This window comes from Dipodomys ordii, unplaced genomic scaffold (assembly GCF_000151885.1).
Source record: "Dipodomys ordii isolate 6190 unplaced genomic scaffold, Dord_2.0 Scaffold36, whole genome shotgun sequence".
Lineage (NCBI taxonomy): Eukaryota > Metazoa > Chordata > Mammalia > Rodentia > Heteromyidae > Dipodomys > Dipodomys ordii.
The window spans coordinates 4338747-4363317 of NW_012267252.1; the positions used below are offsets into that span (position 1 = coordinate 4338747).

General features: G+C 46.2%; 1 protein-coding gene across 3 annotated transcripts in view; it reads left to right on the forward strand.

The window, feature by feature from the left end:
• The window catches only part of Pax2 (paired box 2), a 91598-nt gene that overhangs the window by 31277 nt on the left and 35750 nt on the right, over positions 1 to 24571 (forward strand). For all 3 annotated transcript variants that reach the window (XM_013017814.1, XM_013017815.1, XM_013017812.1), the window contains exons 5-6: positions 10276 to 10361; positions 12284 to 12403. In XM_013017814.1, the coding sequence (XP_012873268.1) occupies positions 10276 to 10361; positions 12284 to 12403 (206 nt within the window). The remainder of the gene's footprint in view (positions 1 to 10275; positions 10362 to 12283; positions 12404 to 24571) is intronic.

The following is a 24571-nucleotide window of genomic DNA, read 5'->3' on the forward strand; positions in this document are numbered from 1 at the left end:
ACTGTACTACTTGAGCCACCACTTCTAAATTTTTCTGTTTCTATGGTACTGAGGAATGGAACCTAGGGCTTTATGCATGCTAGCAAGCACTATACCACTAAGCTACATCCCCAGCCCCAAAAGAAAAAAAAAATGTTAAGGGTTGGTAGTGTGGCTCTGTTGGTAGAGCAAAGTACGTGAAAGCATCAGTTTGAGTTTTAGTCTCAGACGGAAATTTTTTAAAAAAGTTTTTCTTTTGTGACTGTATCACCACAGGGCTGGCTACTGTCTCAGGGTTAAATGGGCGGCGTGGCTCTCAGTCTCTATCACCTGCACTGCTTAAATGACCAGGGCTCTCTGTCTTTGGCACTGTGCTACCTGCTTCTTTGTTTAGGGTCTGGGTGTGTATCTCTGTGCATGTGCACCCCCACACCCCTTGACCTAGTTGAGAATTTTATGGATTTTAGTAACTTGCATACATGTTTGTATTTGTGCATTGTCCAACCTTATGACAATTTTATCTAGTAAGCCATCATCATCATCATCACCACCAACATAGATAACCAGTCCTTACTGCAGTAGGAATTATTATATTAAATGTATTAATTGACTTAAAACTCATGAACAACCCCATAGGGCTTTATAGGATTGTTTATAAATGAGCAAACTGGAGTACAAGAAGTTAAATAACTTTGTTAAGGTCACAGGCTAAGTAGAACTAGGATTTGAACCCATTTGAACTCATGTGCTTCTCCATTGTGGCACAGTTTAAGTCAATTTGAGATCATGAAAATGAAGGAATGGGCAATCTCTTGGGAAACTGCATATTTTACCACCTCGTACTTTGCCATGATTTTATACATTTACTTACAAGCTCAGACAAGGACCTGTACCCTAACAGTATTGTGTCTAGGATATATTCCTGAATTCTTTCCTGATGAGTGTCCCTCAGTGCACTCTGCTGCTGAAACATGTCATCTGGGGATACTGGAAAGGAAGGAGATGCTGCTGGCCTCTGTTACAGCCTAGTGAGGAATGGGTTCATGTTGGAACTCAGGGGTATACTCCCATCCATCTCCCCTCACTTCATCTGGTATCTAGAGTCTCAGTAGGCATAGGGTTTGCCCTAGCTGCTTCACTCTCAGATTAGGCAGATCCAGGGAAGATGGCACCAGTACCAGAACCAATGTGATAAAGTCAGAACTATTCTGTGGAATAGGGACAAGTTGCTTTGAAGAAGAACAGGGTTGTATATTTGATCAAGAAGAGATTTGTTCTGCATTTCTAGAATCTTCTCTCCGGAAAAAGCAATGCAAATGACCAGGCCAAAATAAGCTAAAATTAAGTCAAAAGGATGGCCCTCTCACCTACAACCACATAGAGAAGGCAATTAAAGTAATTACTGAATTACACAACCACCACCCATATCCAACATCATTATTCAACCCACATCACCAAGGAGACACCCATTAACCTAATCTCTGAGACATACATTACAAATAAAGAGATGCAGATATGATCAATGAACACGATAATTCAAAGCAGAAACACAGACACTGCCACAGAACAATACTCAAATTCCTCCAACTCAGTGTTACACAAAGTGCAGTCCCTTCCATACAATACCACAAAGCAGGAACTACCAAACCGGCAGCCAGCTGCTGGAATATGTCAACACAATGTGAAACATAGTAACACAGCACAATCCACACCTCCCCATCCCATAGGTCACCCGGTACACAAAGGCTGAAATCATGTGACCACTGGAGTGATGGTAAACATTGGCCAGCCACACACAGAGTAAAGAGCCAGCATTGCAACACCCAAACCTGCTGCACACACTAAAGAAAAGTGTTCACAGCCACACCATCACCAAGCTCAGTACAGCTGCCAGGAAACAACAGCGCTGTCTCTTCAGCAGGTGGATGTGTCTAGACCATCACCTCCAATAAAGCCCTTGGGCTCTTGTTGCTAGTGAGAGAGTAAACTGTCCCCTGAGCCTGCTTCTTGAGACAGGACAAATCAGCTTATTCTGGTTGAGGTTTAATAAGACTTCACTGTTACTGAAAATGACAGAGCTCCAGGGATCAAGGGAAAGGTTGGGGTGGGGGTGGGGGATAGTTTGCCACGGTGGGTGCAGGAATTCCCCTCCGACTCCTGTCTTCTTTGGCCATTCCTGAGCTGAAGCCCTCTTGCTGGGTGTTCACTGAGTATCGATTCAGTCTGCAAGCAATTTTAATATTTCTTCAGGGACTTTCCAGCAACAGCACAAGTCATTAATTCACCCTCCCAAATTGCTTATTCAATAGCAAGAACATGGCTCCTGAATAAAGTCCCAGAATTTATGTGACTTGCACGAGTCAGGAGGTCAAACAACTGTTATGGAGCGAAGTTAAAAATCCAAATAAAATATTGACACTTTTTTTGGGGAGGGGGAGTAGGGGAAGCCAAGGTATTTAAAATAGGGTTTTGTTGCAATGCCCCCAGGATAAAGAATGGAAGGAGACTGAAGACAAGTTGGAGTTTATAAAATCAATAGAATTTATTGCACATCTACTTGGCATTTAATAATTCTCTCATTTCCACATCCCCCACCCTCACCTCATCCTGGCCATATACAGAGAGATACACAGGTATACAAATGCACATTTATGCACATCAATACTGCTGCACTGGACCAATATAAAAACACAATTGTGGTGTGGGAATCTCAAACACCCTGAGAAGGGAGCAGTGATGGGTGTAGAATTTCACTGTGACTTACATATTTAACAGAAGTAGGCATAACTTGGCAGATATTCATGAAATCAGTAATGATAAACACATCCATGGCTATAAATCTTGGATCTATGCATTAGGGCAGACACGGAAATACCCTAATCATATAAATAGTTTCTAAAAGCATAGAAACACATCTGTATTCAGTATCATCATATGATCATGGATATGATTTGGAAATTGTTCCTTTGAAACACAAGCATAATGCTGACCAAATTAAACTGTGGCACATGCACAGGAGTCGTAAGCAAGCGCAGAATCACAGCCAAGTGTAATCTCTGCTAATTGTCTACAGATATATTTACTCCCTTGTCCAGGTCATGTATGTAAAAAAACATATTCTCTCATGCCCAAATAGTTACTAAACACAAAGAAATATTAATACAGAAATTTCCAGAAGAGTTCATATCATTCAGCTCTCAGCTATTAAAGTCACAGGCCTGGATCTAAAAGTCTGTTTTCAATGCTATTAAGAATGTGACCTTGGGCAAGTTGAGTTGTCTCTTAGGTAAACTAGAGAGCATGTGTATTTGATAGAGTTGTCATTGGGATTTAAATGAGAAAATGTATTTATTACAATGCCTGTTGTACAATGCATATGGAATAAATATTAGTTATAACTTTTACTGTTATTCTGTGTAGCTCTTCTATTGACATCTTTTTATTCCATCATCCATTTGTGTGTGTGTGTGTGTGTGTGTGTGTGTGTGTGTGTGCATGCATGTGTGCTAGTAGCAGGGCTTGCTAATACCAGGGTCCTTGTACTCTTGGTTGGCGTTTTTTAGCTCAAGGGTGGTGTTTTACCATTTGATCCACACTTCTAGTCTGGCTTTGTGCTGATTATTGGAAATACAGTCTCTCAGACTCTTTTCTGCCCAGGTTGGCTTCAAACAGTAATCCTCAAATTTCAGCCTTCTTAGTAGCTTAGATTACAGGCATGAGCTACCAGGGCTCATCTTCATCTGTTCTTGATCCTACCTCGTGGTTAGCAGTGTAGGTTCTGGGAGTTAGACACCCAAGTTTAAATTCTGGCTTTGTTATGTAACAGATGTATTCTTTGAGTCTCAGCTTCCACACCTGTAGAATAGGGATGAGAGTTTCCATAGGTAATTGAAAGATTTAATTTGAAGATCTGTGGGAAATGCTCATCACAATGACTGTCACATAGTAAGCATTTGTTAGCTCATAGGGTCCCTTAATATTTTATTATTTTTGATGATAATATTAATTTACTCTTCAATGAACATTTACTACATACATTATGATTTATCCTGTTTGTTGCTAGGTAGTGAGGAAAAAATAGATGTGACCTCTGCCTTTGTACAGCTCAGAGTCCAGGGGAGAACTCAGAGTGAACTAACAAGCAGCGAAAGAAGGCTTTAGCTCTATGCTGGCCCCTGATGGAAAGAAGAGACCAGAGATAAATAGATTGAAAAGCTGAGGGAGAGCCAGAGTGGGAAAGATTTTGAAGGCCAGACCAAGAAATCCTGAATTTATCCCATGGAGTTTAGGCTCATCATATTCTTTCGGGAGGAGACAGAGGCTGTTGGATGATTGCTTTTGAATCCCAAGTAAGTAGGTAAACGGTGACGAGGACTAGAGACAGGGAGGCTAGGAAACAAGCCCCATGTCTGCTGCTTCCAGGGTTGATGGTCCTCTAGGCTTTGTTATATTCTCAGAGAGATGGCTATACCTGTAGAGAGACAAGTAAAATGTTCAAACACAGAATGAGAGATTTGCTCCCAGTAGTGGGGATCCACTGACCATTATAACAAGTAGTTCCTAAATTCCTAGAGTCTTTCAAGCAGGACTATGTGCTGGACAACTGGTTGACCCCAGCTTTAGCTGGGAACTCTCTCAGATTAGGGCAGAGCCAGTGGTGAGACGATCTAGTCTGGTCACGCTCTGGGCTTGGCATGCACTGCAGACTGGTTTCCAAATGGTTAGTTAAACACATTGCCCCTTAATTTTTAAACCTATGCATATCTTGAAGTTAAATCAATCCATATGCTTATCATTCATCATATAAACTATCACTATTGCCCCCTTGGGCCAGCCCCATGGCCCATCTAGCCTAGTAAATTGTCTTTGGCCTGGGCTCCCAGGGACACATGGCAGAAAGATTATTGCCCTCAATGCCAGTCTTAGAGGGCTAAGTTGATGCAGCAAATATTCGTGGTTTCTTAAAAAAAACACTGAAAAATCCACTTTGAAATTATTTTACTTTTAATCTAGAGCTTAGTTTTTGCAGAGGAACTGATAGATTCTTGGATTTGGGTGATTACATTAGAGTCCTGATAAACAGATGGTAAGAAATGTGGACCAATGGTGTATGAGTAAAGAACTTTCTTTACTAAGACTTCTTTCCAATTCTCTCAAGGACCCCCAGGGTAACTAGCAGATGGTACCCTCATACTCTAGCTGAAGCTAATCTTCTCAAATAGTGGAGAGCTCAGAAATTCTAATTCAGGTCTAAGGATGGACACAGGAATATACATTTTCAGCAAATACTTTAGGAGGTTCTAATGCAGCTAATTCAAGGACCATAGTTTGGGGATATCCTTCTGCAAGCTTTTTGGTAGAGCTTTCATTTCTTGATATTTAATTATGACTTCTGAGAAGTGGCAAAAAGACAGAAGCTTTTGACACATTTGGGAAGAGCCCTGGTAACCTGGAACTTGCGTGTCCAGCTAAATCCAGAATGGAAGAGCCTGCCCCCAGCTCTCAAGAGTAGCCAGGTTCTCATAGGTGGCATGCTTCTTCACAGAACCCTGACATATGGTCAGTTGTTCCAAACCAAAACCTGCCGGGTCTGTGAATAAGCCTGGACAATATCCCTATACTACAGGGAGGTCATGTGTAGAATGACTACTGTTTCCTATAGAAACAGTATATACTATATACGAGGGGAAGATTCCAGTTTCTTAGAGTTCTCAGGAATAGGCACCACTTTCAGGAAACATAAAGACTTCCTGGGTGATCTACGACATCTCACTGACGATTTGCTATGGAAAGTCTCTAGCTGTTTGCTCACTTGCCTCAGGGCCAAGCCAAGCATACAGTCCTGATAAAGGCAGCTCTCAAAGATTCAAGTTGAATCAGTTACCTGTATTCAGAGGGTAGAATATCCTTTGCTGGAGCAAATATAGTTTTAGAATGATCCAGTGTAGAACACTCAAGCAGCTTGAAGTCATTGGCAGAGGTCCCGCCTACCACCTGTCTGGCTCAGTGGCAATAGGGCCAGCTAGGCTGAAACATTCTGTATCTGAGAGTTTCTTTAATTTTTCCAAACCAGGAAGGATTTTTCCCCTTGCCATAGCTTTAAATTTTTTGCTTTTAGACCTTGAAGTAGACTGTCTACTCTAGAATAAGCTGCTTTATATGATGTATACATGTATATAGCAGGTGCATGTAGATTCTTGACATTTTGCTCCCATGGCCCTTTGAGCAAACCAGTGATATAAACAATTTGAGGTAGCCCATTCTTTCTGTTCTTCTGAGAGGTAATTACCAAGTTGGGAAGACAGTTTGTTCCAGGCAGCTAGGCAGGATCTCATGGGTACATGCTTGGAGATATCATATACACATATTGTTCTTGGCTGGTTCCAGCCAATATCATTATTCCCATTCTCCAGTGAGAAATTCTGATGCTTGAAAGAGAGCCTTACCCTGCATCTCTCAGAACATGGGACTGAGGCTAGAATCCAGGAGTTTGAATTCTGGACTTTTGAGTGTCTGCTTTTGAAAGTAGTGTAGTTCAGTGAGTGAAGGTATGAGGCCTAAAGTTAGTCTACTTAAATTCAACTGTCAGATTGATAAATGGATGATGGTAAGCAAATTATAGTATGCCCTGACTGTAAAATGGGTGATGTAAAGATTAAATGAACTACTTATACAAAATACAAATAGAACATTGTCTAGCACATAGGAAATACTTAGTAGACAGTAGGTTTTATGACTGGAGCCTCTGTTGAAGAATCATAGCTCCTTGGAGTCCTGGTCAGACTAATCTTGGAAATGCTGTCACCTCATTCCCTCCAAGGTGAGATGTCTGAGGTCACCTCAATGCTAATAGGACCTCTTCTTGTTTCTACCTCAGGGAAAGTTTTTGCACACCATTTATTATCATATAATGTGAGACAATATAATATCATACATAACATAACATAATATGATGGGTAGGTTAACTTGGAAACCCTGAGGCAGACCGTGGATGGATGGATAGATGAATAGATACATTTGTACTAAGTATACATACATTATATCATTGTATTGATTTGTAAAAAGTTCCCGGTCTGCCTGGCTGTAATGAGATTTTTGAACTTTGCGTGGCGATCAATGAGAGGAATATTATTGGCCTGGAGAATTGATATACCTGCTCTCACTGGCTTGTTCTGCTCCCAGGCTGCCCCGGCCCCCCAGGTGTACGATTCCAGCAGACACTTAACCTTTTTTACAGTGTCATCAGGCTAAAAGGAATCTAATAGTGACACAGGACTTGTGCTCAGCACTCTGCCACTATTGCTTTCCTGTCACAAATAATTTATAGCCTTCTATTTCCATCCTGGAGACTGCACCCCAGCCCTGCCTCTTGCTTTCCCCCAGCTCCCAGAAATCAATAAACTCACACAGCCACAGTGGGACTTCAGGGTGCAAGGAGATGGACAGATGGACAAAGAGAGGGAGATGGAGAGAAGGGCAGAAAAAGATGGAGAGGGAGAGACAAAGAAGTAAACCATGAGAGGAAGAAGAAAAAAAGGGTGCAAATAGAGATGAAGCGAGTCTTCCCTGAGCTATCTTGAATGGTTTGAGACCCCGTCTCTGTTCTGTCTTCACAAGTTTGAAAGACTGTTGCTGAGGCCTTCCACTCAAATTTACAGAGGCAGTGAACATGTTTCGGTCTCCAAGGTAATGGAGGTAGAGCCTTCCTGGGATTTTTAACTGAAGAAGAATTGACCTCACTACCAGTCTTATCATCCTTTAAAGCCCTACCACACACCTGTACCCCCACCTCCTGCCACCTCCTAGATTCTCTAGAATTCGTCCTCGTGTCCCTACATGTGATCCAGAACCCAGTCTGTCTTCTTGGGATTCTTTCTAATGCAGCCTCTTTTGGGGGTTATCCTTTAACCCCTGCTATAGCTGTTTCCTATCTTTTCCATGCTCTTCCAAGGGTCTCAATAGCATATGTATCTACAAGGCTGGGGCATATTAAGTAGGGAGGCCTCCTGCCTTCCTCCAGCTCAGCCTTAAATGAAAGCAACCATGACTAGGAGTTGCCTATAGGAATAATAATACTAGTGGACATTATTATTATAGCTAGCACTTATTGAGCCAATCATCATTCTAATCACTTTATGTGGATTATTCTACTTAATACTCAGTTCAAGCCTGAAAAGTACATAATCATATTACCTGATTTTACAGAGAAGAGAAAAAGAAATTGCCAAGGTTTTGCAGGCAGTATGTCATGGAGTTGAGATTCTAGCTCAGGCAGGCTGAGCATGGAACCTATTGCTATGCAAGGGTATACTCTTATGAATGTGAGACCCTAAGAGCTTGAGATTCCATGCTGGGTATAGGCCAAAGCCCAAGGAAGGCCAAGCTTTCACCTGAAATGAGTGAAGAAAGAGCATCCTGGGTGGGAAAATCTACTGGGAAGTAGGGAGCAATACCATGTTTTCTCATGCTCTCATGGGGATCTGGCCTTCCAGGCCTTCCAGGCTATAGAGAATACAGATGTGTCTGGCTGACTTGTGGGGCCAAGATTGAAAAATAGTTCGAGATGGAGTAGGAGGAACGTGGGAAAATGCCCCAAGGAGTCATCCTAAGCCATTGGTTTATGCTTTAACCCCTAGGGCCATTTTCCACACATTGTTTGGTTGTATATGGGATGGGCACTGGATGACCATCAGGTGTCCATGACTCTTGTTCTTAAATTCTCCATTTAGCTCTGGCTAGGCCCCATTGTCTGAGGTCGTGAATGGATACCAATGGCATTAGTAACGTAGCAGGCACTCTGCCCAACTCTTCTCCCATGCACCACCAAGCTGCTGTCAGGGTGTAGTGATTTTCCATCACTTGCTTCCTCAGCTAAATCTGTACCAGTAACCCAGGGGTCAAAGGACCCTGGGTAACAAAGACAGAAACTCCACCAGCCTGTCCAGTTATCTGTCTCTCCCAGCCCTTTCCCTGGCCTCCTTCATCCAGAGCCCACTGGCCCACACAGAGCTACCACAGGCCCTGCAGCACCCTAGAAGTTTGTACTGTCCCAAATCAGGAGCAGCAACTTCTGAGATGCCTAACATCCTTCTAGAATTTTCCTGTCGATGAGCCTACACCATTCTCAACTACTGTCTGATTTTTTCCCACAGTAATCAGGCTTCTCCCCAACTCTTCAGAGATTACCTAACTTCTGTTTTACTGAGAGCAAACAGCCATAAAACTCCTTTTCAGAGCTTTGCTGTGCTTGGCTAGCCCTCTGCTCCACTCCCCCCTTGCGCTGCCCTGCTCTGTCTCCAGTCTCTTTGGCAGCCTCAGGCTTTCCCTCTGCATGGATTTTTCCTTCAGCCCACAAAAGTATCCAGATGATTGTTCTTGTACTGAAACACTCTCTGTACGTTCCACAGCCAGATCTGTTCTCCACTTTCCATGCAGCTGGCTATTTTGTTGTCTCCTGGTTCCAGATGCTCTCTAACCCTGCTCTGCCTGGTTCCTGCTTCAGCCTCTAGGATGACACTTTTCTCCCCTGTGTCACTAATAACTATCCAGATACCCAAGTGTGTGCTTTTTCTTATACACACATACCTTCATTCAGTCTTCAGGTTGCCATTGTCATGACAGATTAGGTTGTTTTTGTTTTTGTTTTTTGCCAGTCCTGGGACTTATACTCAGGGACTGGACACTGTCCCAGAGCCTCTCGGTGCTCAAGGCTAGTGCTCTACCACTTGAGCCACAGTGCCACTTCTGGCTTTTTCTGTTTATGTGGTAAGGGGGAATCAAACCCAGGGTTTCATGCATGCTAGGCAAGCACTCTATCACTAAACCACATTTCCAGTCCAGACTACTATTTTAAAACACTGGAAGGCAAGGGTCTCATTCCTACAGCTTGCAAGTGTTCAGCAAAAGCTGATTAAAGCTGAATTGGCTCATGACTTATAACTCACCTAGTTGGTTGAGGTGAGCTTGGCTTAAGATCCAGTGGCCTAGCACTTCCCTCTCTACTTTCCTTAGTTTGGGGTATTGGAAAAGCACCCTCTTTTCAAATCTGGAGGACTATGATAAGATCCCAGTTATAAAACTAGCTCCAAAATGATGTCCAGCCACAGGAGGTCCTGGTACCAGAAAATGTCAAATTGAGGAGGGAAAAGAAAGGTGGGCAACCAGCCACCAGAGCAGTTGTTCCCTCTCCCCCATCTTTGCTACCAAAAACTCAAGGGATGAGGATGAAGCTGAGGAGCCTGGTAGGGTACTGGCCAGGGCAGTGTGATGTGTGATACTGTTGTGATGCTGTTGCAGGATCATCCGGACCAAAGTTCAGCAGCCTTTCCACCCAACGCCGGACGGGGCAGGGACAGGAGTGACTGCTCCTGGTCACACCATCGGTAAGAGGGCTCGGGGAGGAGGGAAAGACAAGCTGGCCCAGAAAAGCCAAGATACAGACCAGTTCTGGGAGCTGCCCATTTCAATGGCCTCTAGGGTCTGCCCTGTTTCCCACACCATGTTTCCTCCTATTCCTGAGTTCCTAGAGGCCCAGAGTCTCCCTGAGATCCTCCCACCCATCCTCTGATTTATCTTAGTCTTTATTGTCTCTCTCTAACTTATTTTTATTTTTAGTAATTCTTCTTTTTACCCTTCTTTCTTTTGCTCTATCATATTTTAAATTTTTAATTCTGTATATTCTTCTTTCTTTCATAGCTACTTTCTTACGCCATTTCTGTTTCAAATTATCCCACCTCGGTCTTCTTTCTACTCTTTGTTCCCTTCTCTCCCCACCCCTCCTCTGCATCCTTTCCCTCCCTTTCTCTCGGTCATCTCCCTCCCCTCCCTTTCTTCTTTCTCCACTCACTCTTCTCTACCTCCCCTGCCAACCCTTTTCTCTTCTTCCTCTCCCCTCCTCTTCTTGTATGTGTGGCTCTGGATCTATCCCTGTTTCCATTCTTCCTTCCTCATGGTCTCTCTTCCTTTGGCCTGTTTCTCCTGATTTCTTTTCTTTCGTTCTTTCTTTTTCTTTTTGTCAGTCCTGGGGCTTGAACTCAGGGCCTAGGCACTGTCCTTGAGCTCTTTTTGCTCAAGGTTAGAGCTCTACTACTTTGAGCCACAAAGCCACTTCCAGTTTTCTGGTGGTTAATTGGAGATAAGAGTCTCACAGATTTTTTCCTTCCCTGGGCTGGCTTTGAACCATGATCCTCAGCCTCCTGATTCACTAGGTATACAGGCATGAGCCACAGGGCATGGTTTCTCCTGATTTCTTTGTCTCTGCTTCATCCATGATGTAGCCTTTTGCCTCTCTCCAACCTTCCTATCTCAGTTCTTGACTCATACTCAGGGTCTTTCAAAGGCATGTCCCAGGCCTGCCAGCACACCGGCTGGCACACTTTTCCATCACCATGCACACACACACTAACTGATCTTTGGCTCTTGGTGCTTCATGCTATTGTCACCATAGATGAGGCCTGGAGTCCAAAGAAATGGGATGCAATTACATTTGTCTTACTACTGCTCTTGGCAGCTATCCCCTTCTCTCTTGACCAACAGGAAGTAGAAATGGCTGGTCCCAGCCCTCCTGGAGTTGGCAGGAGCCTTTGTTTGCCAGGCCTAGGTAACAGCGTGTGCTGGGAGGGAGGGTTGGACCAGGCTGTACCTGAGCTCACCATGGCAGAGTGAATGGGGTCATAGTCTGTCCCCTGAGGGGGAATTTAGGAACTTTTTAAGTGGTTTCAAGACCAAAAGCAACTGAGGGGGGAGGGGGGAGAGAGAAACTGTATGCTTCTGAGAAGTATTAGAACAAGCTTTGAGATTCCCAGAGTCAGAAACAGAATTATCACAGAGCTATAGGCTCCAAATAGTAGCTGGTAAAAACTCTGCTCAGGAGAAAGGAATGATGAGCTGGGATTTGAGGGGGGAAGAATTTGCCCAGACCCGAATTGGATGTGCTATTCCAGAAGGTATTCTAAGACTCATGCTCCCTAGAAAGCCATCAAAGTACTTTCTAAACGAAACCAACCTTAGGGTTTCCTGGGCCTATACACAGTCTATCTACAGAGAAGGTGCTCCAGGATCTAATGAAACCCATAGGTTACAGAAGCCTGAGTTGACTGGTCACTACTTTGTATGGGCTAAACAGAAGGAATAACAGCCTAAACTGAGCAAGTCGATGTTTCCTCCCTTCAGCCTCAGGAAGAAGGGGAATCTAGGCTCCGCATCCCTCCTTCTGTCCTCTGCTTCTTTCTTCCCCCGGCCGTGGGGCTTTGGCCTGAGCTCACACCTGTTACCCTGATGGCATTTCCTTCTTCTTCTTGTCCAGTTCCCAGCACTGCCTCCCCTCCTGTTTCCAGCGCCTCCAATGACCCAGTGGGATCCTACTCCATCAATGGGATCCTAGGGATACCTCGCTCCAATGGTGAGAAGAGGAAACGTGATGAAGGTAGGGAGGAGGGAAGAGGTTTGGCTTCCCCTCTGCGTGCTTTGTCCTTGGACTCAGAGCTCCGGTTTCTGCCTGGCCTTGCAGCTGCTCTGTTGTGAGATCAGTTTTAGTTGCAAAGCCCAGGTGCCCCCACTGCCCGGCTGGCTCCTGGAGAGTGGGAGGGAGGCTGCTGGTGGGGCCACTAGCTTCACCATCTGCTCAGCCCTAAGGGCTTCACCTTCTGCTGAGACCCACCCCATCTCTCCCTATGGGATGCCAGGAGGAGACATGTGAACCTTTTACCTTAGGAGGTTGTGAGGACAGCTGGTCTGTGACCAAGGATGAAAGGCCAACTGACTTTGTCCTCACTTGATCCCAACCCATTGGAAGGTACTGGGTGATGTCATGTATACTGGCTGTGGGTTTTGTTTTTTCCTCCGCCCTCATGGAGCTGGACTCTCCATGAGAGTGGATGTCACTCCGGTTCCCCACTGGCCCATCTCCTTCTTCCACTGCAGCCCTCAAGGCCTAGCCAAGTTATTAAGCTATGAATTAAAGGGAATGAGGAATGAAGAGGAGATGGGAAGAAAGAAAATAAGGGGACAGTGATGGGGATGAACTTGGTACAAGGTGCTTTCTCAAATACACCAGCACTAGGGGTCCTTTGGTGACCATCTGGTTCTCTTCTGGCACATGAGGCCAGTGTACAGAGCTGTCAGGGCAGGCAAACAGACACCAGTGTCTCAGACCCTGCTTCCTGCTCCAGTTCTCTCAGTCTCAGCCAGGGAAGTGGTAGCCTCCTGGATTTTCAGAGTATAGGATTTTATAGCTATCTTCCATGACCTCTACAGAATCCTCCAAAGATCAGCGTAAGGGGCGAGGGGTGACCATATTTCGCACCAGCCCAGGCCAGTTCCAATTTATGCCTGTTTTCTCTGCATCTCTGCCAATCAGCCTCTTCTTTGTCTCTCAAGAATGTCCCATTTGGACAATAGCTTCTGTGGTCACCCTAAACATAGACAGGTCTTTGATGGGAGCCACTTGATAAAGAACAAGAGGAGAGGGACACAGTCTCTCTGGGCCACAGTCTATATTCTCCAGGCCCAGGCAGAGAGAAGAGAGTATGAGAGCCCTGGCCTCTAGCAGAAGGGCCAGAGTGTATAGGAGAGGCCTGGGCCTGGCAAGACAGTGATGACCTGGTGCTGGCTTCCTTCCAGAAGCCCTAATGGCCTCGTTTCACAGGGAAACAGCTTGTCTGGCTCTATTTCTCCTTCTTCCAAAATATCCAAACCCATTTGGCTGCCACGGCCTTTGCCACTCACTAAATTTCATTGTGGTTGTTTTGGCGGCAGCCCCTGATGGGCAAAGGGAGGCCGAGTGAACAGCCCTGAGTCCCAGATCTCCCTGGGTTTCCCATACTCAGGCCTTAGCCAAGCTCCCTGGCACCCTGGATGCTTTGGTAGAGTCTGCTTCAAACCCTAAGGGTTTCTCTTTAGCCACCTGCCTTGTTCAGTGTATGAGATATCCAAGAGATTGGAGAGGCCACTGAAGCCTCTCTGTTCTCTCTTTGGTTGGCTTGCAGATGGGGGTTTGCCTGCCCTCTGCTACTTGGGTTCCGATGAGCTGTGAAGGGATGCCGAGGGTAGAGAAGTACTGGCCTGAGGCTGTGGCCATCCAGGGGTGGGGCAAGGCAGGCACAGAACAGAGTAATCTCTTCTCTGAGCAGTTCCCATTCATTGTTTCGAGCCAATTCAATTCAACGAATTTCTTACACACCAGTTACAAGAAAGGCTAGATATAGAGGGTCCCCAAGCAGAACAAGATATGATTCTTATCCTTAAGGAGCTTACATTCTATCAGGGTTCAGAAAACACTGAGAGCAGAGAGCCTGAAGGCTATCAGATGTGGTGTGCAGTGGAGGTCTTGCTGGGCCCTGGGAGATGGCATGGGAAGAAGGGTGGGAGAAGGGCCAGCGCCCTGCCAGGAAGATCTGCTCTTTGAGAAGGGGCTAGGTAATAATTGAGGGGAGTCTTAAAGACAATAGCCTGGAAGTCTTCCTCATAAAGTAGGTCTTGTGACCAGAGGCTCTGGGGCAACAAAGTCGGAGTGGCTTTGTCATCAAAGAGGGAGAGGGGCGTGAGACAAGGCCAGGTAGATGGTAAAGGTCACAGGCTATATGCCAGTACTGGGACAAGTAAGAAGGGTGGGCTTGTTTTTGAAGGAAGGGGTAGGCCTGAAGGAGTCTGAGCAGGAAGGGACAGGAGCAGGGCTGGGTGGAGGGGCTCAGCAGTGTGACAGTGATGTCAGCAGGCAGACAGTGTAGGAAGCGGTTGAAATCTTCAGGTGAAGAACAGTGTGGGGCCTCAGAGTTTCCTCTTAAATATTTACCTGATGGATCTCAGCAAGAGGCAAGAATCTCCAGGCACTGTGTGTGTGTGTGTGTGTGTGTGTGTGTGTGTGTGTGTGTGTGTGTGTGTGTGTGTGTGTGTGTGTGTGTGTGTGTGGGGGAGGATTTCTCCTGCCCTTTCTCTCCTCTTAGCCAGCCTCAGGCATGAAGGAGCTGAACTTCTATTCCCTGGAGATCAGGTTTGGGAGGAAACCAGCTTTCTCTTAGTACCTGCACCTCCCCCCCATTTTTTTTGTCAGTCATAGGGCTTGGCCTCAGGGCCTGGGCACTGTCCCTGAGCTTCTTTTGCTCAAGGCTAGTGCTCTACCACTTGAGCCACAGTGCTACTTCTGGCTTTTTCTGTTTATGTGGTACTAAGGAATTGAACCTAGGGCTTCGTGCATGCTAGGCAAACACTACCACTAAATCACTTTCCAATCCATCCACCCTATTTTTTATTCCTAGGACTCAGGTGGGAAGGGATAGGAGAAGAAAGGAGAGAACAAAGGTAAAGCTGAACATCCCTCTTCCCCTTCTCTCACTCCAGAGGCCTTCGAGCAGCCGGTCTGGTTTGCATTAGGGAGCAGCTCAGATGATTAAGAATAGGAGAGATAATTATGTGTCAAGATGATGTAGCCCAACACTGCAGTCAGGCCAAGGTAGCATAGCAGCTGGCAGGCCAGTAGCAGGAGGATCCTTGGGCACAGGCTGCACAGACACCCAGGTGTGTCCTTCAGCTCTTGGCCCAGGACTGCAGGTGAAAGGGAAACTGAGTTGGGGGACTGTAGGGCATTGGAATGAGGCCCCGGATGCATGTCCAGGGACTAGACCCTAGAGGGAGTGGGGGGACAGGCATATCTCCCTCCAGGAGAACTCTGGATACCCTGATCACACTGGTCCTCCTTCGGCCTCAGGCTCTTTGGCATCTCCCTTGAAGTGTCATACCCTGAGGACAAGCCAGGCACCTTGCTGCCCTCCAGGAGCTGCTTCGGCTCCTGCCTCTAGGTACAGCATGGACTATTCTTCAGCTCTAACAATGACACAATGGTGGGCATTAGCGAGGACAATCATTGCAATGGGTGCTGGCATTTGTGGCCACAATCTCAGCAGTAGTTATTGGTGTTCACAGAGATAATACCCAGAACATTATTGGCACTGGCACTTAGAATATGGACACCATTATTAGTATCTGCAGCAATCATATCCATGGAGATATTTGTAAAGGGTTGATCAGCTTTGACTGAGGGCACAGGGAAGCTGGCTGCTTGAGACTCTTGTAGGCCCTGGCCCATGTGGAACCCCCAGATTTTCTTTGAAGAAATGTGCTACTCAAGAAGCTTTGATACTTCCCAGGAGTCCAGTGACTTTCCGAAGGAGACAGGCAGACAGGCTTGGGAGAGATGAAATCATGTCATGAAGCACCCAGAAACTAGGTTTTGTATCAGTCTGAGTCAGAAGAATCCTCATTCAGTTCTCTTCATTTCTTAGCTATAATTATGGGCAGGTATATTAGGGTTGGAGTCCTAGGGACATTGAAGGGACATCAATTTGCTAATGTTGCATATTCTGGTTTCTGAGGCTAGAGGACAGATTTGTAGTGCCCTATCTATAACCAGGTTAATGCACAAGGCTATAGGTTCAATCTTCAGTGCCAGGAAACAAAACAAAACAGAAAACCTCATTTTTTGATTTCTCCCCCGTTGCTTTGAGCTGCAGCCCAAAGCACTGCTATCTATCAGCTAGGGTGTTGAAGCACAGAGCAGTTATATAACTTGTCCAAATACCCAAATGAAGTCATATGGTGAGAGTCTGCTGATGTGTGTGAGGGAGGTGTGTTAGTATCATCCTTTGATGTGTGGGATTGCAGGGGGCTATGGTTTTGCATTCCATTAATTAGATGCACAATGAATTGTGCAGTTGAGTGGTGCCAAGCCCGTGCAGTTGTGCGTTTGCAGGAGGGCAGGTTTCATGGCTTCAAATGGCTGAATCCTGTCACTGCCCTTAATGGCTCCCTTCTGCTTTGGATGAAGCTGTAACTAGAAGACACTATTTATTTCTTTAGTGTCCCACCTAGAAGTCCTAGAGATTGTTGCTTAAGTTACTCTCGGAGTAGAAATAGGGGACTAGACTATGGAACTGAGCAGTGCTGCCCTTGTCCAGAGCCCTAAAACGAGGCAAGGAAAGGCAGCAAAGTCTCCAGGAAGGAAGGTGCCAGGCCAAGGCTGGTGTATAGTTCCAGGAGCCTCCCATCAACAGGGACAGTGGCTCCCGAAGACTGTGAGCTCTGGGTTTGAATCATAGCACCACTCACTTGCTGTGTGGCCTTGGGTCAGTTAACCTGCTTCAGCTCAGTTTTCTTATCTGTAAAATGGAGATAGTAACAATACTTACTGCCTGAAGACTAGAAAGGATTTAATGAGATCATAGATCTAGAGTTTTGAGCCAAATCCATCTTGGAAGATGAATCTTTATACATCTTCCAAAGGAAATGCAATTGGCAGGTGTAGATTTCATGGGAAAATGAAGCTTATTTAGAAAGAAATTTATTTGGGCCCTGGCTTCCTAGCCTCAGTGGTGCTTCTTGTAACTATGGTAACCTTTCACTGATCCAGGGATGAGCTAACCTGGATGGGAGCATTGTAGTCAGCCTCCTCCTGTGTATTTGGGACAAGCCTTGCCCATCCTTACTGGTTAATTTGCTTTGTGGTTGTCTGGTGAGCCATACATGTATCATATTTTAGCCTCCACAAGTATTTTTTTTCTTTCCTTCTTTTCTTTTTGGCAGTACTAGGGTTTGAACTCTCACAGCTTTGTACTTGTGAGGTAGGACTCTACCACTGACCCATGGAGCCAACCCTTCTTTGAATTTTGTTACTTTGAGGAAGTGGCGCTGTAGCTCAAGTGGTAGAGTGCTCGCCTTGAGCTGAAGAGCTGAGGGACAGCGCCCAGGCCCAGAGTTCAAGCCCCAAAAACAAACAAAAAAACAAACAATGTGTGAGTTGAGAGGCTAAATTCTATCAGAATCTAAACATAATGAATTTTGTTACTTTGAAATCGAGTTTTGCTTTTTGTCCAGGTCTATACCAGGACTGAAGTCCTCCTATTTTATGCTTTTCATGAGATAGCAAGTGTGTATCTCTTTTTTTTGGCGGTGGGGGGGGAGGTCCAGTCGTGGGCCTGAACTCTGGGCCTGGGCGCTGTCCCTCAGCTCTTCAGCTCAAGGCTAGCGCTCTATCACTTGAGCCACAGCACCACTTCTGGCTTTTTTTTTTCTGCTTATGTGGTGCTGAGGAATCGAACCCAGGGCCTCATGCATGCAAGGCAAGCGCTCTACCACTGAGCCACCTTCCCAGCCTACCATGTGTGTATCTCTATGCCAGTTTCTTCTGTTGAGATGCAGTCTCAAAAACTATTTTAACTGGGCTGGCCTAGAACTTCACTTCTCCTGACCCCAGCCTCCCAGGTATCCCGATGACAGACACATGTCACTGCACCTAGTCGTTGGTGGGGTTTTTGCCTAGCTGGCCTCAAACCTTGATCCTTCCAATCTTACTCTTCTAAGCAGCTAGGATTATAGGCATAAACACCTTTACTTGGTACACAGGCATTTCCTATGTGTGTGGATAAATAAAAGACACCCCCCTTTTTCTAATATGGGGGCATCATTCCTTCTGTTCATCTGTGTATATTCCTGTACATTCATTTATTACGATAGACCCATATGCATTTTTTTCTGTGATCTATTTATTTATATGAATATGTGCATGTGTTCTCCCTCTCTGAGATCTTTGGGTGTAAGAGGATGGACAGTGCCAGGTGTTGGGAACCCATGCAGTGTTGGAGGTAGCTTTGTGTTTGGAGAGATTAGTAATATGATTGTGTGTATGTCCACCAGCACCAGTGATCATGGACAGCCATAGGCCAGGCCTGAGCACACCAAGTGTCTGGGGTTCTGGAAAAGGGAATGTGTATCGTGCTAGTCCCCAAGGACCCATAGATAATATACCTGTTGATGAATGGGTGGATGGCTCTGAGCCTGTCTCTAAAGGTACCTGGAGCCCCAGGCTAGGAAAATTGAAACTAAGAATGAATACTTCTCAGGCTGTGAAGAAGTTACCACTCAGAACCCTTATAGACCTTCTGAAAGGAGTCTAGTCTCTCAGTCTCAAGGTCTAGCCCCCATCTTCTATCTACCATTCTTTTGGGATCTCTCCGTGTTTGTCTGTCTCTTATTTGCCCTAGTTGAGGTATATACAGATCCTGCCCACATTAGAGGAGGTAGAGGATTGCAGCTAGTCTGGACTTTAAGAGGTATGAGGGCCAGAGGGAATATGATATGGGCATCCATGGGGAATATCTAAGGGGTGGCAGTTAGAGAACATTCAGAGAGCAGAAAGGAGGCAGGGCTTACGTCTTCCACTGGGAACCCAATTTGCTAATAGAGTCTCCCAGCCTGGATCACTTCCTCCATGGGCCACTGAGGGGTTTGGGGACTGAGGCCTGGTGGCCTGGAGGTCAGGTACTTAGTGGATGGGGGCAGCTATTCCAGCCCTTGGAAAAACAAAGAGCAGATCGGGCAGTAAAACAAAAGCAAAGGAGACCTGGAAGCACCTGACAGCCCTAATTCATCACGGCCCAAGTTTTTTCCTGTGTTCCCATTATATTTGTTTGTAAAAGTGGAAATCAATTTTGAAGGTAATTTTCTGGAAAGAATGGAAGGGAGGTGGGAGGGCCGGATAAGGCAGAGATGGTAAAAGGAAAAATTTAGGCCAGGCACAGCCCAGGGGCAGCTCTTGGCAAGGTGAAAGAAAATTGCATATTCAATCTCCATCCATGAATCTCCCTCACTGCTGCCCGCCTCCTGCTTGAAAACAATGAAGGCTTTTTCCCAGCGCTGGGCAGGGCCTCGGTATCAGCCTCACTTTAACTTCAGGGTCATTAATTCCCTGATTATTGAAGGAGAAGAGAGGGTTGCAGCATCGTCAATTCCAAAGGCACCCCCCCCCATGTGATCAGGCACTGGCTGGGGGGGGGGTGGCAGGGTGAGGTGAGGTGGTGTTTCAGAAGGGGGTGGGGAAAGAGGAAATGGGGAGCCACCTGGACTGGGGGGCAGGAAGCCAGGAGGAGGGTGGAAGAGGCAGTCATTACTGCATACCTCTGTTGTGTTGTTATTGCAAATTAAAAGTAGCATGTTCCACTCCAGAGCTATCTTTGGGGAGGGAGGGGCACTGAGGGAGGTGGGGGGATCTTATCATTGCTTCTTCAGCAGACCAGCCGTGGTGTCACCGTGTGAGGTGACATTTGAATTTACAATTCCGCTGAGAAAAGCCATTAATTCACAAATTAACATTTCTCCCTCTCCCTCTCTCTTTAACACTCTCTCCCTCTCTCACATGGATGTGCAAGCAATTGAAAAGACAAAGGAAATAGCCTTAAGGAAGAGACTTTACTGCTAGTCTGTCTGTGCTGAGATTGCTCCCCCTGCTTCCAGATAGATAAACCAATTACCTGAGCAGCTCTGCTCCTGGCCGCCCGTGATCGCCTCCTTTTGTAGGCTGCCTCCATGGCTGGCTTACACTTGGTGTATCTCATTAATGGAAACCAGGCGTGCCCTGGCCACCAAGTTCTCTTCCTAGTTGTCCTTTGGAGAGGCATTGGGAGGAGAGCCAGGGTGAGAAAAGGAAGGCAAGAAGGACCCTGGGGAAGAAAAAAATTGCTACTGCTCAGCTGCCTGGGTGGGTCCTGGGACTTGGGTGCTGCCCGCTGAGTTGGCATATTGGGAGAGGAAGTGTTCTGGTGAACTGTTGTGTCTGTGGGCTTGCACTGATCTGAACAAGCTGGGTGTGGGTTGGCATTTAAAGGCAGAGGCTGGAGCCTGAGTCTAACCCTTTCAGTAGCCTTTGGTCAGGGTGCAGAGAGCTGGCTGGAACGGGGAGGCATCTGAGCTCATCGGTATTGGAAGAGCTTAGGGAAGTTTTGCTGAGTGTGCATTCTTTTAGTGGGACAAGATGCAGCCTGGAGGAGCTGGGAGGGATGCCGAGGATGGCCCGCCTGAAAGACATGAGGTGGCACCATATTGGGTAAACAAAATGAGAGTATACTGATTTCTTAACCTGAACCCAAGTGCTTAAGTTCAATTATATCTTCTAATTCTTACACACACACACACACACACACACACACACACACACACACACAGAATGAGAGAGAGAGAGAAAGAGAGAGAGAGAGAGAGAATAATCTGATTCCTTTCACAGGGAACTCAGTAGTCCTCTCTTATCCACAGGGGATACATTCCAGGAGACCCACTGGATTTAAATCATAGATAGCACCCAACCCTATATGTACTTTGTTTTTGCCTATCCATTTAAAAAAGTTTAAGTTACAGGTTAGTCACAATAAGAAAATTTAAAAATAGCCGGGTGCTGGTGGCTCACGCCTGTAATCCTAGCTACTCAGGAGGCTGAGATCTGAGGATCGAGGTTCAAAGCCAGCCCGGGCAGGAGAGACCGTGAGACTCCTATCTCCAATAAACCACCAGAAAACCGGAAGTGGCGCTGTAACTCAAGTGGTAGAGCGCTCGCCTTGAGCTGAAGAGCTGAGGGACAGCGCCCAGGCCCAGAGTTCAAGCCCCACGACCGACAAAAAAAAAAAAATTAAAAAATAATAACCAATGTAAAACAGAATAATTATAGCAATGTATTAGCACCATGACAGTTAAAACAGAGACAGCTACCAAGTGACTCACTGATATGGAGTGGATAAGCTAAACAAAAGGATGATTTACTCACAGGGCGGGACAGAGCAGAATGTCTGCAGATTTCCTCATACTACTTAGAAAGGTGCACAACTTAAAACTTAACGAATTGTTTATTTCTGGAATTTTCCATTTCGTGTGTTCAGATTGTAGTTGCCCATGAGGAACAGCAAGCAAGGAAAAGGGAGGTGTCATGAAGGTGCCTTGTGGATGATTTTGGCATTACATGGCTTCACATGCACAATGCACATGTCGCAGACTATACATGTCTCTCTACAGGTCCCAGGGAAATCCAGAAAACAAAGCTACAGGAAGCCACAGAGTTTTCCTGACTATCAGAGCTCAGTCTATGTTTATTTTCCAGTGAATATTCAAAATCTAGCTGATATCCAGTTTTTGAAAGTTAAGTTTAAAGATCATCCTTTACTAATTCACCAGCAAAAGAAACACACTTAGTAACGTACATTCAGGATTTTGATGATATCTTCGTTAGCCAGGAAAAATCTATTGGTCATACACAAGGGGAACCATTTCCCTCTTAGTGAAATCGTATATTAGCTAAGCTAAATAATGCTGGCCACTAGTCTGTAGAATGACTGCTGCCATTCTATAGAGGTAGGTAGGTTATGTCCAACTCTTATTAAGACCTTTATTGAAGGCCCTGTGTATATGGGACTTGTGTTTTCCTATGGGGACAAGTAGAGGAGTTTAGCCAAGGCTGTATGGATCTGACATAAGTATATTAATTTGTTTATAAATCACTGCAAGGTATCCTGGTAACTTACATCATTTCCCAACTCATTTATGCTATTGTGGATGATGAGTAGGTTGTTTGAGAAAGTATTTTGAGGTTTAACACAAAAGAGTAAATACTTTTTTCTTTTTTTTAAATTTTATTTTATTTTATTTGTGAACATACTGTACAGAGGGGTTACAATTGCATGGGCAGGATAATGCGTACATTTCTTACCAGCATTGCAGCCTCCTCCTTTGTTTACCCTTCCCATCCCTTCCCAGCCTCCCCCCTCCCCCCCATCCCAATCCTGCTCCTTCCCCCCTCCCCCCCCCCCCCTTCCCCCCCCCCCGTAAATACTTTTTTCATGCAGAGGCAAAAAGTTAGAATGGATGGGCCAACCATCCCGTACGAGAGTGCACATATTTGCTTTGGAGGGCTCTGTGTGTCTTTTTAATCCTGGACATTGGGTATAGTAGAAGTGTCACTCATTCCTTAGCCAAGGTTAGCAGTTCTCTGTCCTGCTCCTGTGTTTGCAGCCTTGCATGAGCACCCATATGTTAGCTCATGACTTCGGCTTCTGGTCTTCTTCCTCTTGGCATAAATCCCCTTGCCCCTGCCAGCAAGAGCACCAAAAGAGAAATCTGCAAAACCCACCAGCTCAGCTCTGCCCTTCTCCCCTTCCCCCCCACCCCCAGGCTGTGGCTGCAGGAGGGAGGAGCCAGGTGCAGCGCTGTCCCCCAGGCCTGTGTCTCATGAGCTCACCTGTCTGGTGCCTCCTCCTTTGCAGGCCTTTGGACAGTGGGGAGGTCTGGAACATGTCCCCTTAGAATGGGTTTGGAGAGAATGAAGAGTTGGGGACACCTAGGATCACTGCTTACCAGAGTAATAGATCCTGGCAGCCTTCCACAGTCCAGCCCAGAGAAAGATCCCTCCCCATTCTGTCTTCCTCAGGGCCATAGTGATCTTGGGGCTCCCTGGGACCCTCCCATTCTTCCTTGTGAGGGGTGGAAAGGCCAAAAGGTCTGGGGGAGGGTGGGGCCTGGCACAGGGGCTGGGAGACAGTCACGAGTCTCAGCCTCTCAGCCGCCTCAGAGCAGAGTTGCAGCAGAGCCAGTAATTCAAACCATCCTGACCCTTCGGTGAACCTGAACCTGCTGACCTTGACAGCACTAGACAAGAGGCCTCACAAACCTCAACCTATGTGAGGCCCTGCTTGTCTCCCTCCCTTCCTTGAAGCCCTGTGGCCAGGCCTCCAGGTGGCTTCTCATTTGGCCATCCCCATGAAATGTCAGCATAGCCCTCCCTCCTAGAGGTTGTCCACCTGCCTCAAAGCACCCTTTGTGATCATCTCCATTGGAGACAAGGTGTGGCATCTCTTGGGGCCCATCTGGGATGCTGTCTGAGGTACTGTCCTGTGTGATCAGATGAGGGGAGCTTTCACCCCTTCCCTTTACCTTAGCCCTAGGCTTCATCTTGTCAGGACTCTGTGTGTGTGTGTGTGTGTGTGTATGTGTGTGTGTGTGTACTCATGCTCTTGTGCTCACATGAGAGCACATGGAGGCAGAGATATAATGTGATGGATGGGGGAGGGAAGATGAGCTGGAGGAAAGCAGCCCCATGAACCTGCATTAAAGTAAATGCAGTTTATGAAGTTTATGCTTTCCTCCTCGGGAGAGCTGGATTCTATCCAGCTGCCTCTCAGAGCCTGCCAAGCACCTCCTGAAGCAGAAAGTGTAGGCAGGAGAGCGAGCAAGTGAGCAAAACAGAGAGATGCACAGACATCCACGTGCATGTGTGCATGCATGTACACACACACACACACACACACACACACACACACACACACACAACCACCCTTGGCTGTGGCAGCCTGGAAGCCCAGGACAGAGGGATGCAGATGGTGGGTTTGCAGGAAGTGTCTCTAGGAGCTCCTCTTTCTGTCCCTCTTCCCTGCCCACCTGCCATATCCATTGTCTCAGGCAATGTGGGCAGTGTGGGCAGCATCGTGGTGGTATATGGTAAGCTGAGCCAAGGGCAGTATGAACCAGAGGGAGCAGCTACACTGCAGCTTGAGTGGTGTGGGGCAGTGTTTATAAGGACTGGACAGTAAAAGGGAACAGAATGTGGTACCACTAGGCCTCCAAGAAATCTGCTCCTTTTTCAGAGGCTGGGTATGGACCAAGTAGATACTTGTGGCCACTGGAGACACATTGCAGTCTCTTAAATAGAAACAATTCAAGATTTTTAAAAACTTTTTTCCCCTGAGAATTCAAAGTCACTTATAAGTGACTGATAAGCCAGAATGTGGGG